Source organism: Ursus arctos, unplaced genomic scaffold (assembly GCF_023065955.2).
Source record: "Ursus arctos isolate Adak ecotype North America unplaced genomic scaffold, UrsArc2.0 scaffold_3, whole genome shotgun sequence".
Lineage (NCBI taxonomy): Eukaryota > Metazoa > Chordata > Mammalia > Carnivora > Ursidae > Ursus > Ursus arctos.
This window is the reverse complement of record NW_026622985.1, coordinates 101,698,308-101,715,774: the sequence shown is the minus strand read 5'-3', so window position 1 is coordinate 101,715,774 and position 17,467 is coordinate 101,698,308. Positions and strand designations below refer to the sequence as shown.

Here is a 17,467-nt window from a genome sequence, read left to right as displayed (position 1 = left end):
GTCTGACTCTGCGACAAAACCAATGCCCATTTCAAGTACAGCTCGCACGAATTCAGCCCCACGATAGCAGGCCGACAGGAGGAGGACTTGCCATTTCCCAGCGATAAATATTCCTTCCTTCATTCTCTGTTACTCTTCATACAAAACCCAGCTTACAGTCCAGAACTGGGGGGCACCTGAAGGGACAAGAAGTTGTGACTCATGGTCAGAGAGGAAAGAGGCAATAGAAGAATAAGGAATACCCAAATGTGACTCAGGTGTTGTAATGATTAGAAAAGGATGCTTTAATAATGAAGTATATTAAAGGATTGGGTGGGAAAGGTGAAAAAACATAAATGAACAAATGGAAAACTGCAGCAGAGAGATGGAAACAATAAAAGAACACCAAATGGAAATGCTAGAATTGAAAGCAATAGGATCAGAAAAAAAGAATTCATTTGATGAGTTTAGGAACAGACCAGACATGTTAGAGGAAAGCACATGAAATTAGAAAGACATATGTAAGTTGAGAGTGAAAGTATGGAAGATACATACAATGGAGATTCTAAATATCAGAAAGGCTCTGGGACTATGTTAATATTAATCAATGTACACTTCAAGACAAATAGCATTATCAGAGGTAGAGCATATAAGAATGACTAAATGATCAATTCATTAAATGACATACAAATCTTTTTTATAAACCTAATGTCAGCACTTCAAGTACATAAAGCAAAAATATGAGAATACCAAAAAGAGAATTACATGAGTCCACAGTCATTTTTAGAGATTTTTAACTCCCCTCTCTCAAGAACTTCTTATACAAATGGGTAGAATATCATTAAGGGTATAGACGATTTGAATAATAGCATCAAGCAACTTAGCCTGATTGGTATTAATAGAACAATAGTATCTAAAAACTGCTGAATACACATTATTTTCAAGTGTACACAGAATATTCCCCAATATAGATCATGTCCTGGGCCATAAAATAAGCCAATAAATATCAAAAGATTAAAATCATACAAAGAAAGATAAAGGAAAAGAAAACTTCAGATCATTAGCCCTCAGAAATATAGAAGCAAAAATTTTAAACAAATTTTAGCAAATCAAAACCAATGTTATATAAAAAAGGATAATACAGATGATACAGGTAAATTGTCTACATTTGAAAATTATTGAGTATAACTGACCACATTAACAAGAAAGGAAAATATTACTCAGCCATCGGAAAGAACGATTACACAGCATTTGCAGCAACATGGACGGGACTGGAGGAGATTATGCTCAGCGAAATAAGTCAAGCAGAGAAAGACAATTATCATATGGTTTCACTCATTTATGGAGCATAAGAAATAGGAAGATTGGTAGGAGAAGGAAGGGAAGAATGAAGGGGGGGGGCAAACAGAAGGGGGAATGAACCATGAGAGACTATAGACTCTGGGAAACAAACTGAGGGCTTCAGAGGGGAGGGGGCTGGGTGATTGGGATAGGCCGGTGATGGGTATTAAGGAGGACACATATTGCATGGAGCACTGGGTGTTATACACAACTAATGCATCATGGAACATTACATCAAAAACTAAGGATATACTGTATGGCGACTAACATATCATAATAAAAAATTATTATTAAAAAAAGGAAAACTATACAATAGTTGTAAAAGATGCAGAAAAAGCATTTGACAAATGTCATCATCAGTTCATGAAGGAAATCTACAACTAGCATCACACTGAATGAAGAAGGACTGAATGCTTTCTACTTAAAATCTGGAATTAGACAAGGAAGACTGCTCTTGCCTCTTCTGTTACTGGACAGTTTAGTCAATGCGATAAAGCAAGAAAAATAAAAGGCATCCAGATTACATGACCGCCTTTGCAGAAAATTTGGCAGAACCTACAAAAAAGCTACTGAAACTAATAAGTGAGCATGGCAACGCCACAGAATGCAAAGTAAATATACAAAAATCCATTGTATTTCTATAAACTAACTACAAACAATTAGATGAAGTCATTTATGGTAGCACTGAGATTACGAAACAATTAGAGAGAAAGGTAACAGAATATGTGTAAGGCTTTGTACCCTGAGAATTAAAAAAACATTGATGAGAGTAACTAGAGAAAGTCTAAATTAATGGAGATGTGATTGTGTGTCAGAAGGCTTAATAGTGTTGAGGTCCCCCAAACTGATGTAAAACTGTGACACCAAAAGTGCAGTCCAGAAGAGAAGAATTCATAAATTGGACTCCATAAAAATAAAAAATTCTCTTCTTTGAAAGATCCTGATAAGAGAATTAAAAGACAAGTCACAGCCTGGGGAAAAAAAATTTGCAAATAATACACTTGAAAAAGTACTTTTCTCTACGATGTGTAAAGAGCTCTCAAAACTCATTAAAATGAAAAAGAGGAGGCAAGTAAAGAATTGAGCAAAAGATTTGAAAAGACACTTCACCAAAGAAGATAAATGGTGGCAAATAAACTCAGGTGAAATGTTCAACATTGTTCATCAGGGAAATAAAATGAAACCACAAGGAGCTGCCATCTCACACCTACTAGAATGACTGAAATCTAAAAGACGCCCACACTATGTGTTGGCAAGAGGGTGGAGAAATGGAACTCTCACCCACTGCTGGTGGGAATACGCCCACTCTGTGATCCAGCCATCACACTCCTGTCCAAGATCCATCAGAGCTTTGTCCATTCGAAGACTGTACGTTAATATTCATGGCAGCCGCAATAGTAATTCCCACCAACTGGAAAAGCTCAGATGCCTGTCAACAAGTGAATAAAGAAGCACGTGGACTGCTACCCAGCAAGAGGTGAATGAATTATTGATGCACGCGGATGACTTTCCAGATCATTGTGCTGACGGACAGAAAGAAAGTGCACACTGTTATAGTTTTACTTACACAAAGTGGAGAAATACAAAGTAGTGTATGAGCGATGGAAAGGAAATCAGTGATTGCCTGAGGGGGTGAGAGTGGGAAGCAGGGAGAAAGAAGTGTTAAAAAGGGGACAAGCACACTTTCTGGACAAGAGTTGTGTTCATTGCTTTAACTCTGGTGATGGTTTTCGTAGGGGTATAGTTGTGTCAAAACCAACGTGCGCTGTTTATTGCGTGTCGTTATACCTTAATCAAGATGGAAAAGAAAAACAGATGAGCAAGCCAACGCAAAATATGTGAGAGTTTTGAACAGACACTTGATCAAAAAAAAAGACATATAAATGGCCAATAAGGACATTAAAGGGGCCAAAATCATTATTCATTGGGGGAAATACAGCGTAACACCGTAAAGAACGGCTACTTCCTGTCCACTAGACTGGCTACAATAAGAAAAAGTAACTGCGATACCAACTCTTGGTGAGAATGTGAAGCAATTAGTGGAAACATGAACTGTTCCAGCCACGGAGTGGGCAATTTCTTGACAGTTGACCATTCGTCTGTCTTGTGACACATTAGAGAAAGGCCCGGTGTGTTCACAAGAAGACTTCACGCGGCTGTTCACGGCAGCCGTCTGCCCAGAAACCAGCCAGGCGTCCTCCGTTTCTGAAGAGATGCCACCTTAGGAAATCCAATGTGAGGGCTGAAGGTTCCCCCTGCCCTCTACTTAGCGGTGCTGCTGGGAACAGCGTGTGCGAAGATGCGGAGCTGTGAGGACCATGGCTACAGCCTTGTGTCTCAGCCACACCCATGATATTCATTTGACTTACAAGTTGCCTTCTCATGCCGTTATTTCTACTGGCCTTCAGTGGGAAGCTGGGATCTCATGGTAGAGCTGTTCTCACGGTTTGTGCCTCGTATGTAGGAAGGGATTAATCATAGTTACTCTGAGTACCAGCCCCCATTCCCTGCTTGTAAAGTCCTACCTGGGGAAGCAGGCCACCCCACTTGCAGAGAGCCTGAGGCCCTAGTCGGCTCAGAACTGAGCTCTGTGGGCAAACCAGCCTACCTGTCATTTAAGTGTTCATCTGCTTACCCAGCAGGTGGAACGTCTGAGGTGTGACACTCGTGGGGCTGGGGATCAATGTGTGACCTCACGCGGTGTGATCACACATGCACCATCTCTCCCAGACCCATGTTTCTGCCTTCATCCTGCTGGACCTCGGGCCAGATCCTGCAGCTACAGGGCAGGGCAGCCGGCCCTGCCCTCCCACAGCTGACTTGCTGGGAGGAGAGATGGTTGTATAAACACAGGAAGCCACAAAGAAGCTTTGTGAGAAGTCCTTATTTCTTGTTTTTCTTTTTCTTTTTATTTAAATTCAGTTAGCCAAGGGATCGTACATCATTGGCTTTGACGTAATGTTCAATGATTCATTAGTTCAGCATAACACCCAGTCTCATCACATCATGTCTTGTTTTTCTTTAGTGCTGAATCGTGTGGGCAGAAGACATTGTGTTTTTTATCTTTATTTTTGATCTAACTTCTCATGTCACCGTGTATGAAAAGCTGCTTGGGCATTCTTTGACAGTTGTCCACTTCTCCCATCTGGACTCTTCGGAGCTGATTGGACAGACAGAAAAGAAGCCACAGCCTTGTTACATCAGGCTGGATTGTCCTTTCTGTAGACTCGTGCTGTACGAGGATGAGAAGTTCCCGGGGACCTTTAGTGGTTTACGGAGAGGGAGACTGAGGCTGAAAAGGTGGAGTGAAACTTCACTGGTGGTAGAGCTGAAGTCAGAACCCTGAATTCTTGTCCAACGTTTTCACATTTGTTTTTAAGCCAAAAACATCTTCACCAAGAGTGAAACTTCACTGGTGGTAGAGCTGAAGTCAGAACCCTGAATTCTTGTCCAACGTTTTCACATTTGTTTTTAAGCCAAAAACATCTTCACCAAGTTTCCTCCTCCAGACTCTGTCGCTTTCCTCCAGACAGACTGCTGGGCGAGCCTGCTTCTTTCTGTCGTGCAGCCTGAAGCCAGATGCACGGGGCTGCGTCCAAGCCCTGGTCCTCACCTGCCAGAAAGTCGGCTTTGTATCTCTAAAATTCTGTAGTTTTTTTGTACACCATAGGTTTCTTGAGAGGATCAAAAAGAATTAAAACATAGAAAACCAAAGAACAGCCTGGTACCAGCATTCAGGAAACAGGACCCACTTTGTGCTGGTTTTCGTAGTCAGTGGCCTCTAACTCCATGCTTCATGCTTCTCCGAGGAGGGTAGAAAAATGGATTGCAACCCTCTGCTTCAGTCCATTCCTTTTAACCTGTTACTTGCTGGGTCTGAGGCTGTAGGTGCAGATGCTGGAAAGGACAAGATGCAAACCAGGACAGCAGGTGAAGCAGAAACGACAGGAGGAAGAGGTAACGTGGGTGGGGTAGAGCGGAGGAGCAGTGGTGCTGGCTTCAAGCCATCGGTGGTGTCTAGAACCATTCCAAGTGAGCGTAACCCAGCATCATTGCAGATATCCATAATTTAAAATCCACAGCTCGTATTCCTGTCAACTTTCTGCAAAATTCGTTGATCCCGAGTTTAGAACTTAACATCTCTTCAACCACATAGAATTTGTGAACTCTGTAAAAAGTGTTTGGGGACTGATTTTTCTAACTGAAAGCTCTAGGTCTCAGCTGCAGACAAAGATAGACCAGTGTGAAGCTCCCCTAAAGGCAAACATTTCTTTTGTCCTGGCAACAATGCTCAGTAAGAATGACACCTCCAATTCATTCCCTGCACATGCGGCAGGCTGGCTGCTTGGAGCCTGAGCACCTTGGCAGGATAGCCTTCTCTCTGTGTTGGGAGGGAGAGAAGGGAGGATAGGTAAGGAGGGAGAGAGAGGGAGAGAGAAGAAGGGCGGGAGAGAGAGGGAGGGAGGGAAGAAAGGGAGAGGGAGAGAAGAAGGGGGTAGAGAGGGAGGGAGGGAAGTGGGGGGAGGGACTGAGGAAAAGGGAAGGAGAGGAAGAGGGGTAGAGAGGGATAGAGAAAGAAACAGAGACACAGTCAGAGGGAGAGACTTAACAATGCGCCGGAATCCTCCTCTATGTCCTGAGCGCAGAAATCCCTTCCCTACATTAATGAATTGGAGGTGGAGGGTTCCTGAGACCCCCTTATGGGGATCCCAAATCTTGCCACCTCCAGTGGCATTGTGGGGTCACCTCCTTGGGAAGCCTGTCGACAGCCCCACTGCTGTACACTTGGTCACCAGCAGCAAGCAGTCGTGATCAGTGTGCTCGTCAGTGCCGCCTTCAGGCTGTGAGACAAACGGGAGAAGATGTTCTGTGGTCAGAAGTAGCCCAGTTTGAGTTTCCTCGTTTGTGTTGGGTCCTTGGCGTGAGAGAATACCTGGTAAGGATTAGTGGCCAGTGTATTGACATGAGACTCAGCCCCTCAGTGTTTGCTTGCGTGGGGGACTCCGAGGGCCTCTAGGCCTTCCTGGCCGTCTGAATCCATCACTGTGCGGTCTGGGAGGGGAGTGGGTGGATTTCCACGAGAGGAAGGAAGCCAGACTTTTCGCTCTGGGCCCCTGGTCCTGGCGAAGCTGGTGGGAAGGGGAGCTTCTGTGCCCGTTTGATGGTTGGGCAGACCTGCGCGTGGTGGCTCTAGGATGTGTGTCAGCTGGCTCCAGGCAACTGCTCTGAGCTCCTCTTCCTTCCACCTCTTTAAAAATACACTTTCACTAGGAGTTACACAGTCTAGGACCTGGCTCCCATCTCCTTCCGCAGTTCGTCTCGGGTCCGCGTTTGAGACCTCCTTCCCCACAGAACGTAGTGCAGAGCTTGGCACCGCTGGGGCTCGTGGTGCTGCTGGGGGTGGAGACGGTGGGGGTCATGCTTCCACAGGAGATGCTGCTGCTGCCCCCGTTTACCAGACGCCTCCTCTGAGCCACGTGCGGAGCACTTCGACCTCCTTTTCACTCTCCCTAATCCTCGTCCCTGCTTTAAGGAAACAAAGGAAGTATTTTCCTAGTTCTGAAGGTAGTGAGAGGGGAGCTCGACGCCACGCAGGCTGCACAGAGCTGCGCCGACAGGATCAGGCCAGTCTCCCCAGAGAGCCGTCTTCCCCCTTGGTTTTATTAACAGCGCGGAAGGTGTGGGCGAGCGCATTCTGCTCCTCCTCACGTGGCGACACTGTGGGCTCAGGAATATGCCTGGAGGGACATGATTTCAGCGTAAAGTTCAGCAAACTTTGGTGGCAGTTCTCAGATGCTTCATACGAACTGTACCGTATCAAGGAAGCTCCAACCGGATTTCTGTAATGAATGGTATGAGGACTTAATGTACCAGAAGTGGCCATACCAGGTGCTGGGAACTGGCAAATTTGTGTACTTTTAGGTTGCTAATTTCCAGATTTGGGCAACTACAGTCCTAAAAATTATTCAGCATTATTGTAGGGAACCTGACATCATAGGTTTGTTGAATTCAGGCTTAAACCCTCAGACTGGGGTGCAGCTTCTGCTCAGGTCATCTGTGGACTTCCTGTGCTTTAAAGAAAAGGAAGGTCTAAGAAGGTGAGGTATGTAATGGTAGTAAAAACGGTGGGAGCAGTTGCACTGACTCTCCATGTCACGCACTGTGCCTGCTGATAATACCCCTTTCCACAGACGACTTAGAGGTTAAATAACTCACCAGAGCAAAGCTCGCCGGGCTGGTGAGACCAGAGGTGGGATTCCAACCCAGGCAGCCTTGCCCCAGAATCCAGCCCCAACTCCCGGCTCTGTCCTTCAAGACTTGGTGCCACAAACAGGAAGCTGCCACGAGAATACTCGTATTGCTGGTCTCCCAACTCCCAGGGCTCCGAGTTGTTGGCTGGACCACAGTGAGCTCCCCTGAGGACACCATTGTGCTGCCCGTCATTTACAGAGGACCTGGGATGACTTGTAAACCCCGATGTTTTTCTATTATTTCTCCAGTTTACCTACTGAAATGTTATTTTTTTCCTCTTCCCCTTAATTTGGTTCACAGGTAAACAGACCCAGAATAGATTGTTCGTCCCTGTCTACTGCACAGACTCTGTTCGGTCTGCCCTGTGTTCAGCCTAGCTTGTCCTTTACTGGAGCTTTCCAGTTCAACTATAACTAAAGGCCCTTTGAGGAGAAGCTCTAGGTTAGGTACATTCGTAGCAAAGAGAGGAGCGATGCTTGTGGGCACGTTAATGAGGCATTTGGATGCTGTCCACAGCCCCCAGCACTGTGACCTGCCCAGGTGTTCAGAGACAGCCTTTCGGAACAGTTCAGGCTGAGCTTAAGATTGACACTTACACCCAATTTGTGGGAAACTGCTGCAGGGACTATTGGTGTGCTAACATTTTATTTTTCTCTCCCTTTCTCTAATGAATCTTACTTTTTTCTAAAGGAAAAACCGTTGGTTTCAGCCAGTACTTGGACAACATTAAACAATTTGGATTACAGCTAAACTGACATCATTTTAGGAATAAAAACAATCTTAGAGATAATGTCCAGTCTCCTTCTTTCACAGAAAATTGAGTCTTAAAAGGTCAATGCATTTACCCAAGTTCATATGTGAGAACAATAACTAGAACTGTATCAACCTTAGTTTTCTGATTTCTAACTTGCTACACCAAAATCTATCCTGGAAGGCTGAACCCAAATATTTTTGAAAATAGCCAGACTTGGAGTCTGAACCACTTGTCTTAAGTTCAGTGATGGCTGCACATCTTAATTAGACACCAAGGTCTACTCCCCATTGACTCAACATTGATCTTGTGCCCCAAGCAAGGTGCGTTTAGAAAGTATGAATGGGCAAGATCTAAACAATTTGTGGTTCGTGGACCCATTCCACACCATGAAGGGAGCTCTGAATAAGCCTCCAGGACAGCTTTAACTTTTCTGAGAATCTCCATGTTGGAAATTTCTGTGTTTGTCCATGAAATTTTGATGATCCCACAGTCAGAAGTAGAACATTGAACTTTCTAACATTTTTATAGCTGTTCCAGAGTGGAGGACAACTGGGCCTTGATTTGTCTAGGGGCAAAACAGTCTGATGGGAATGCGTCCTCCTGGGAAAATCGACTGAGCAAGTGAGGAGGACATACAGGTGGAGGTGCAATGAGGGGTCATGCTGGCCAGGTGGTGGACTTGGTGTTACATATAATGGTTAAAAGAGTGACCTGGCAGGTTTGCTATTACAGAATATTGCTGTTAAAGGAAGAGGAGATAAGAATGATTTCAGTAGTTGGTAAAGAAAGGAGTTGGAGTGAAATGAAGACTGGAAGATGGAGCGGTAGGTGCTTCTACTGAAGGAGAGAGTCAGTCACGGATGGAGAGCTCCTTTTGCCACAACAGTGAACCCCAGTGCAGGTGCCGGAATTGGGGAGACACTTCTCCACAGAAGACAAGAAGCCCATAAAGAGATCTCAGCATCATTGACCAGCAGGGAAATGCAAATCAAAGCCTCAGTGAGCCGCCACTTGACACCCACTAGATGGCTGTACGGGAACAGATGGCTAATAACAAGCACTGGCGAGGAGGAAGAGAAACTGGAGTCCTCACACCTGGCTGGTGGGAGCGCAAAATGGCGCAGCCGTGTTGGAAAACATCCTGGCCGCTCCCGACAAGTCACGGGTAGAGCTAGCATACGAGCCGGCAATTTCACTTCCAGGTGTGAACCCAAGAGGATTGGAAACATATGTCTCCAAGAAGCTTGTCGGTGAATGTTCATAGCAGTATAATGGCCCCCAATGTCCACCGACTGATAAACAAAATGTGGGATCCCTTTAAAATGAGATGTTTCAGCGGTAGGAGGGAATGCAGCCCTGCTGGGTGCCGCGGCCAGGATGCACCTGCAACACAGGGCGCTCTGTGCAAGAAGCCAGGCACGGAAGGCCACATGGTGTGCGATTCCACTGATAGGACCTGTCAAAACAGACGACCCTAGGGCTGGGGGTAGGGGGATGAGTACGAGGTTCCTTTAGGGGTGATCAAAACGTGCTGGAATTAAAGATGGTGGTGACGTTCACACTACTCTAGACATACTGAAAACACCGAGTCGGGTGTATTTTGTGGTGTGTGAATTATATCTCCATAAAGCTGCTGTTAGAAAAACCAATGCAAGATGAACACGGACCATATTGTTTGGTCTGTCAGTGCGGGAAAATTCGGGTGTGCATTTCAGAGCTGTCGGGGCTATGTGGTGCCTTGAGCATTGAGATCAAATGTCCTTTCCAGTGGCTGATGTGGAGGCTCACCTGCTGTGTTTGATCCTCGGCCCCTGCAGGGTGAGGACCCCCGTGCCGACGGCGTGCTGACCTTCATGGCACAGACATCCGCTCTGACCTACGCTCCTGGGCCCCGGGCCGACCATCCCGGGGGCCGCCCTTTGCGGACCCACAGCCGGCTGCAGCCTGACGAGCTCAGCCCCAAGGTGGACGGCGGTGCCGACAGGCAGAGCCTGGTTGCTGCGCTGGGTGCCTCTACGGCTCGGAAGCCCCCAGCGCCCCACGGGGAGGGTGACCCAGGGCCTCGAAACCCGCTGCGGGCGCCCTGGAAAACAGCAAGAATACTTTCGGCCCCAGAGGCCCTCCGGAAATGGCCTTCACCTCCAGGAGACCTTGAGGACCCCCCGGCCTTGGATGATGGTAAGGCAGCCTCCTCCAATCCCCTGTGTTTCTGTTGTTTCTGTCTTTCCGGCACCTGCCCAGGGCCAGCTCTTTGCACTCTGCCTGTCCCGTGAATGGCTTGTAAACCTCTGTGCTGCCCCGGGTCACTTCCACAGCTGGTGCGGTGTGAGGAAGGGCCTTCAGCACTCTCCTGGCCCTCTGCTGCTGTAGGAGAGAAGGTGGTCGTGGTCAGGCCCAGCAGAAAAGGGCCCTTCTGGGGGTGGCGGAAGCTGAGGGTGTGTGGGCTGTGGCCCTGTAGTGTCCGTCACATTACCTCACTGAGGAAGGCACTGAAACAGGTTGGGGAACATGACCAGGTCTGGCCCCCAAACCATGTTGGCCACAAAACGTTTTGGGAAATGGAACATGAGGGCTTTTGGATTCGGCGTATGTCGCCCCTCAGCACTCCTTATGGTCAAACCCGTGGCCACCTCACGTAGTTATGGTTATTTGCTGTCCACAAAAGAGCCCCGTGTGAAGCTAAGGCCACCCAAATGCAGTGAGGTCACGTGCGGCCTTCGGAGTGACTGGCTTTCCGCGCTGCTCCTTCAGGGCTCTCCCGCGGGTCTTGCCCCTGCTGTGCCGCCCCAAGGAGAAGGGGTATTGACTGGGCCCTACTCCCCTGTAAGGAGCAGGGGCTCTAGTATGCTGATCTTCTAAGACCATAAAGTATCAAGTGAGACTCTGATAAAACACGACTTCTTCTTTGAAGATGTACAAATAATAAAATTGAGCAGATAGCAGGATTTCTGAAACAATGGACCAAGAATCACATTAACATCAGCAGTCTATTTTCTGTAAGTGACGCCTTAATTGGATTTGCTCTGACAGTCTTCTTTCCTACATATTGCTGCTTTTCAGCGAATAGGTCTCTTGTTCTCTCTCTCTCCGTCCACAAAGTCATTATGGCACCTTCCACATTGAAGGAAAGCAAAGTTATAATTAGAGGGAGGCATGTGTGGCCGTTACTAACGCTTTCTTCTCGTTCTTGTCTTGGGAGAGAAAGCAGACTGTGCACTTGCCTACGGGTCATTTGCCTGTCAACACACCATCGTACGACTGGAACTCCTCCACGGACGCTGCTGCCTGTGGTAGCTCCTCTCCCTCCCCTGCTCTAAGCCGTGCACTGCTCTGAGAACTCCGTTTCGCGGCCCTGCTGCCTTCTAGCTCCTGTAATTACCAGGCTCTATCAGAGGGCCGCGTCTGCTGATTTGGCTCTCGTAGTGTCCGTCCATTTCCCATCTTCCTTGGCTCAGCATCCCCTGACACCTCTGCTGTAAACACACCATGGAGGTCACCCCCGCCGTCCAGTGGCCAAGCCTGGGGCTCTGCTCAGCCTTGCAGGCCCTCTCCGTGGTGCTGACCGCCCCATGTGCTTTTGTGCTCCAGGTTATGCAATGGGGGCTGTCTGCTTCTCTCTGTAACCACCCCTTCTGTGTCTCCTTTCTCCTCTCCCACGACTTAAAAAAAAAAAAAATCCCACTTATCAACGATTTCTGTCCTAGTTATTGGAAATAGGAAGCCCCTACCAAAGGAATGTAAATCCTTTGGAGAGCCAGGTGTGTTCACAGAACGTGGTGCACTTCAGGTGTCTGCTACGGCTCAGGAGCGTCCTGCCTCCCCCGTAGGGGGTGCCTCCCCATTCTTCTTCTTTTTTTTTTTTTAATGATTTTTTATTATATTATGTTAGTCACCATACAGTACATCCCCGGTTTCCGATATAAAGTTCGATGACTCATTAGTTGCGTATAACACCCAGTGCACCATGCAGTACGTGCTTACTACCATCACCAGTCTATCCCATTCCCCCACCCCCTCCCCTCTGAAGCCCTCAGTTTGTTTCTCAGAGTCCATAGTCTCTCATGTTTCATTCCCCCTTCTGATTACCCCCCTTTCTTTATCCCTTTCTTCCCCTACCGATCTTTCTAGTTCTTATGTTCCATAGATGAGAGAAATCATATGATAGTTGTCTTTCTCTGCTTGACTTATTTCACTTAGCATTATCTCCTCCAGTGCCGTCCATGTTGCAGCAAATGTTGAGAACTCGTTCTTTCTGATAGCTGAGTAATATTCCATTGTATATATGGACCACAACTTCTTAATCCAGTCATCTGTTGAAGGGCATCTCGGCTCCTTCCACGATTTAGCTATTGTGGACAATGCTGCTATGAACATTGGGGTGCATATGGCCCTTCTCTTCACTACGTCTGTATCTTTGGGGTAAATACCCAGTAGTGCAATGGCTGGATCATAGGGTAGCTCAATTTTTAACTTTTTAAGTTTTCCAGATGGCTGTACCAACTTGCATTCCCAGCAACAATGTAGGAGGGATCCCCTTTCTCCACATCCTCTCCAACAATTGTTGTTTCTTGCCTTGTCTATTTTTGCCATTCTAACTGGCGTAAGGTGGTATCTCAGTGTGGTTTTGATTTGAATTTCCCTGATGGCTAATGATTTTGACATTTTTTCATGTGTCTGTTAGCCATTTGTATGTCTTCATTGGAAAAGTGTCTGTTCATATCTTCTGCCCATTTTTTGATTTGTTTATTTGTTTCTCGTGTATTGAGTTTGAGAAGTTCTTTGTAGATCTTGGATACCAGTCTTTTATCTGTAGGGTCATTTGCAAATATATTCTTCTTGATGTCCCTTGCGGTGTGGTCTTTGGGAACATCCTCTTTGAAAATGCTCTTCACTCTCCAGTGACCCTTATTAATTGCATAATTTGGTTGGCATTTTTTTCTGTGCTAACTTGCGATGTTGGTATCTTTTTATATCTACTATCTTCCAGCTACAATTTATGCTTTAAAAAGAAACATGTAGAATGTCAACCACAAAATAGAGGACAGTAAGATGAACCTTGTGCATTGCATCGTGGGGCTCCAGCAAGAAGCATCTCCCGGTCTTTGCTGATACTCTGTGCACCTGCCTCCTCCCCATCCTCAGAGGGTTCCGTCTGTCTGTATCTCAGTACCTTATCACTGGGAGATGAGAACGCTTGTATAACCCTAACCACACAGTTTCACCATACATGAAAATTAATAGTAATGTCTTAATATCATTATCTAATCAGTGTTCACATTTCTTAGTGGTCACAAATTTTCTTTACAGTTTTTTTTTTTTTTGAAGCAGGATCCAAAGAAGAGCATTTGAAGTGGTGGGTCTGTCTGTTTAAACTTGCAGAAGTGTTCTCCCCCTCCTTCTTCCTTTCCTCACAACATTAAAAAAAAAACAAATTCACTTATCTTGTCGCGGTTTTCACATTCTGGATTTTGCTGATTGCCTCCCAAAGATAACATGTACCTTGTTCCTTTGCTTTGCACTCTCTGTAAACCTGGAGCTATAGGAGCCAGCCCAGAGATTTGACCGCGGTGTTCACTGCTCAGCAAGAAGGCTCAGAGGCGCTGACAGCGTGCCCTTGTGTGCAGAGGACATGGTCTTGCTGTGTGTTGTTTTAGCATCAGCAGCCGAGGGCCACTCAGCCTCGCTGGCCGACTTCGGCTTGGCTGTTTGAAATGCTTGATCTCTCAACAAGATGAGCTGGTACCCCACACCAAAGGAGACACTAATGGCACCTTGCACCTTCCCCAGAACACATCTCACAGTGTGCAGTGCATGTTTGTGCAATTGTTGTGCAAATGCTTCTCTCCCCTTGTAGAACATCAACTTAGGAAGATAGGGCACCACTCCTTGTCCCTGTCTGCATCCCAGCACCCAGTGCATGCCTGCCAAAGCGTTTGCTGAGTGAATGAACCAGTGGATTCATCCACATAAATGGTCTCATTTGATTTTCATATCACCCTTAAAACACAGGATTATTTTCAATTTCACTTTGCTGGCGAGGAAGCTGCAGATCAGAGGCTAAATGGTGGCACTCCTCCCACAGTCAGATCACTGAAGACAGAGTTGGGTCACCCTAACAGATCACTGAAGATCGAGTCGGGTCACCCCGACATCAGTTCACTGAAGACAGAGTTGGGTTACCCCCATGTCAGGTCACTGAGGACTGAATTAGATCAACTTAAAGTCAGGTCACCGAAGATAGAGTCAGGTCGCCCTGACATCAGGTCACTGAAGACAGAGTTGGGTCACCCTGACATCAGGTCACTGAAGACAGAGTCGGGTCACCCTGACATCAGGTCACTGAAGACAGAGTTGGGTCATCCCCATGTCAGGCCACCGAAGACTGAATTAGATCACCTTAAAGTCAGGTCATTGAAGACGGAGTTAGGGCTCCTAAGAAGCAACTGTATAAAATTTATATTTGAACTGAATTTACTTTGTTACTCTGGCTAATTGCTCCTGGACTCTAAAGCTTTAAATAACCTTTCAGCAGGCAAAGTTTAGCTCTCTCTCTTTATTGTGTGCAAAAGTGTGTGCCTCGCCTCTAGGCCAGCAGAGTAGCAAAGATCCCTGGGGTTGGGGTGTCGCCAGTGTAGGAGGGGTAAAGATTTCTCTTCTTACATTTTAATGAAAAAGAATGAGAAAGGACCAACTTTCCTCTAAATTTGCAGTTGAGGGGCTTCCTGAAAATAACTCTTCGACTCAGTGCACTACTGGGATTTAATTGGTGTTCATTAAGAGCAGACACCCAGGTGGGCCATTTCACGCCACTGCCTGGAGAACTGCCATGGCATTTAGCCATGCCACCTGCGGCCCCTGTGGAAAGTGCGCCATGAGCACAGAATCTCTATGTGCAGTCCTCTGCATAAACCCGATTTCATCTTGGAAGCAACAGGAAACAAGTCAAAGGGAGGTCCGGAGGGCTGGTGTGCTGTGACATCTCAGGATGGTACAGCCTGGACAGCGGGATATCCCAGATGCCCAGTGTGCTGCTACCTGGAAGGGGGACCCTGTGGTAGTGCAGAGGGCCCGGAGCTCCCGTGTGACACAGCAAAGGGGCTGCCCTTCTGCAGCACGGTCGAGTCTGACATGGGACACTGAGTTCTGGTTTCACATGCAACCACAGGAAGACCCAGCCATACTCACCCCCAGAGAAGTGGTAAAGAAGTTGGCTTAAGGGTATGGCAAATACACATTTGGAGAAAACTTATAGAAAAGAGACCCTCTTCTTCATTTATTATTTATACCTGCCTTCTTTTAAAACGCTTTAAGGCAGTGCATGAAACAGGATCATGGAAAGGACAGGCGGCACATGGCCATGCTTCAGTGTGGCATAAGCTTGGCCGCATCCTGCCTCTCTGGTTTAAGGGGCAGTGCCCGGGCGCTACCCACGTGGAAACTCCTCCAGAGAATGTCATTCTGTAATTTCTATAATCAGTGTGCTGTGGGAATCGATTTGTGAAAGATTATTTGTTGTGCTTTTTACCAATTAGAAAATAATAAATGGTTACTATGCAAAGCTTGAATAAGAGGTACGTAGAAAGAAGACAAAAGTCACTCAGTCTTACCTCCCGAGGTGAGCGCTGTCCATGCTTGACCTGCACGTGCTCTCGACCTCTCTGTGTGTCTGAGGCCTCGTCTGAGCAAGGCCATCTCATGGTGTGCTCTTCTGGTCCTTTTTGTGTGTTCTCCAGCCCTAGTTCTTCCTCCAACTGGAGATTAAACCTCAGGCAAGTCCTGGGAACTCTGGTCGTTCTTACATAATGACAAGTTCCATGTCCACTTTTTACATTTACATTGTTAGAACTTGTGGTGAAGCACACGTGACCTAAACTTGACCATCTTCGCCATTTTACGTGTACGGTTCAGCCGCATGAAGGATATTCACATCGTTGTACAGCTGTCACCACCATCTGTCCCCAGAACATTTCTTCACCCCGGACTGAGACTCTGTCCCCATAAACGCTAACTCTCCTTCTCGCTCCCCCAGCCCCTGGCATCCACCCTCTACCTTCTGTTTCTATGGGTTGGATGACTCTAGGGACCTCACAGAAGTGGAATCACACAGTATTTGTTCTTTTGTGACAGTTCTATCTCACTTAGTGTAATGTCCTCAGGGTTCTTCCATGTTGCAGCAGGTGTGATAATTTCCTTCCTTTTTAAGGCTGAGTGAAATTCTGTTGTATGGATAACACTACACTTTGTCCATCTGTTGGTGGACTCTTGGGCTGCTTCTACCTTTTGGCTATTGTGAATGCTGCTGCTATGATATATTTAAATTTCTAAATTTACTTTTGCATTATAAAATTATGATTTTAGAAAGATCCAAATAGAACAGCGTATACAAAGGGAAATCTGAAGTTTCCTTGTTCTGTGACTGCTCCATGCTCAGAAGTAAACTGCCACACCGTCTGTGTGTCCTTCAGATTTCCCACCCAAAACCAGTGATCCGTACATGCACCCAAACGTCTGTGTTTTTATAGATGGGATCCTAGTGTTGAAAGATATTTTGGATAGTTTGGATGTCCCTCTGTGTCAGTATCTCTGGACCCGCCTCCTTGCTGGAAGATGCAGTGTCCTTCATATCACTGCACCATTGTCCCGTAAATGAGCTTGGAGCATGCTATCTCCTTGCATATATTGTTAGCACTTTGCTGCATCATTAAATGCATTTCCATTACATTTTTTATGGAGGCATAAGAGTCTATATATGTATGTACCATAATACATTTAAATCAGTTCTCTATCTATGCAGTTGACCCTTGAACAATGTGGGGATTAGGGGTGCCAGCCCTCTGAGTGGTTGAAAATCTGCACATAACTTTTGACACCCCAAAACCTTAACTACTAAGAGCTTACTGTTGAATGGAAGTCTTAACTGATAACATAAACAGTTGATTAACACATATTTTGCATGTTCTGTGTATTACATACTATATTTTTACAATAAAGTAAGCTAGAAAAGAGGAAATGTTATTTAAGAAGACCATAAGGAAGAGAAAATATATTTACAGTACTCTGTCCTATAAAAATCCGTGGATAAGTGGACCTGCACAGTTCTAAGCTGCATTTTTCAAGGGTCAACTGCATATCTATTAAAAT

The 17,467-nt window shown here is 46.1% G+C and overlaps 1 protein-coding gene across 1 annotated transcript in view; it reads left to right on the top strand.

Moving 5' to 3' along the window:
- The window catches only part of PTPRN2 (protein tyrosine phosphatase receptor type N2), a 742,666-nt gene that overhangs the window by 227,547 nt on the left and 497,652 nt on the right, over positions 1 to 17,467 (top strand). The window contains exon 6 of the mRNA XM_057304523.1: positions 10,144 to 10,504. Within this exon, the coding sequence (XP_057160506.1) occupies positions 10,144 to 10,504 (361 nt within the window). The remainder of the gene's footprint in view (positions 1 to 10,143; positions 10,505 to 17,467) is intronic.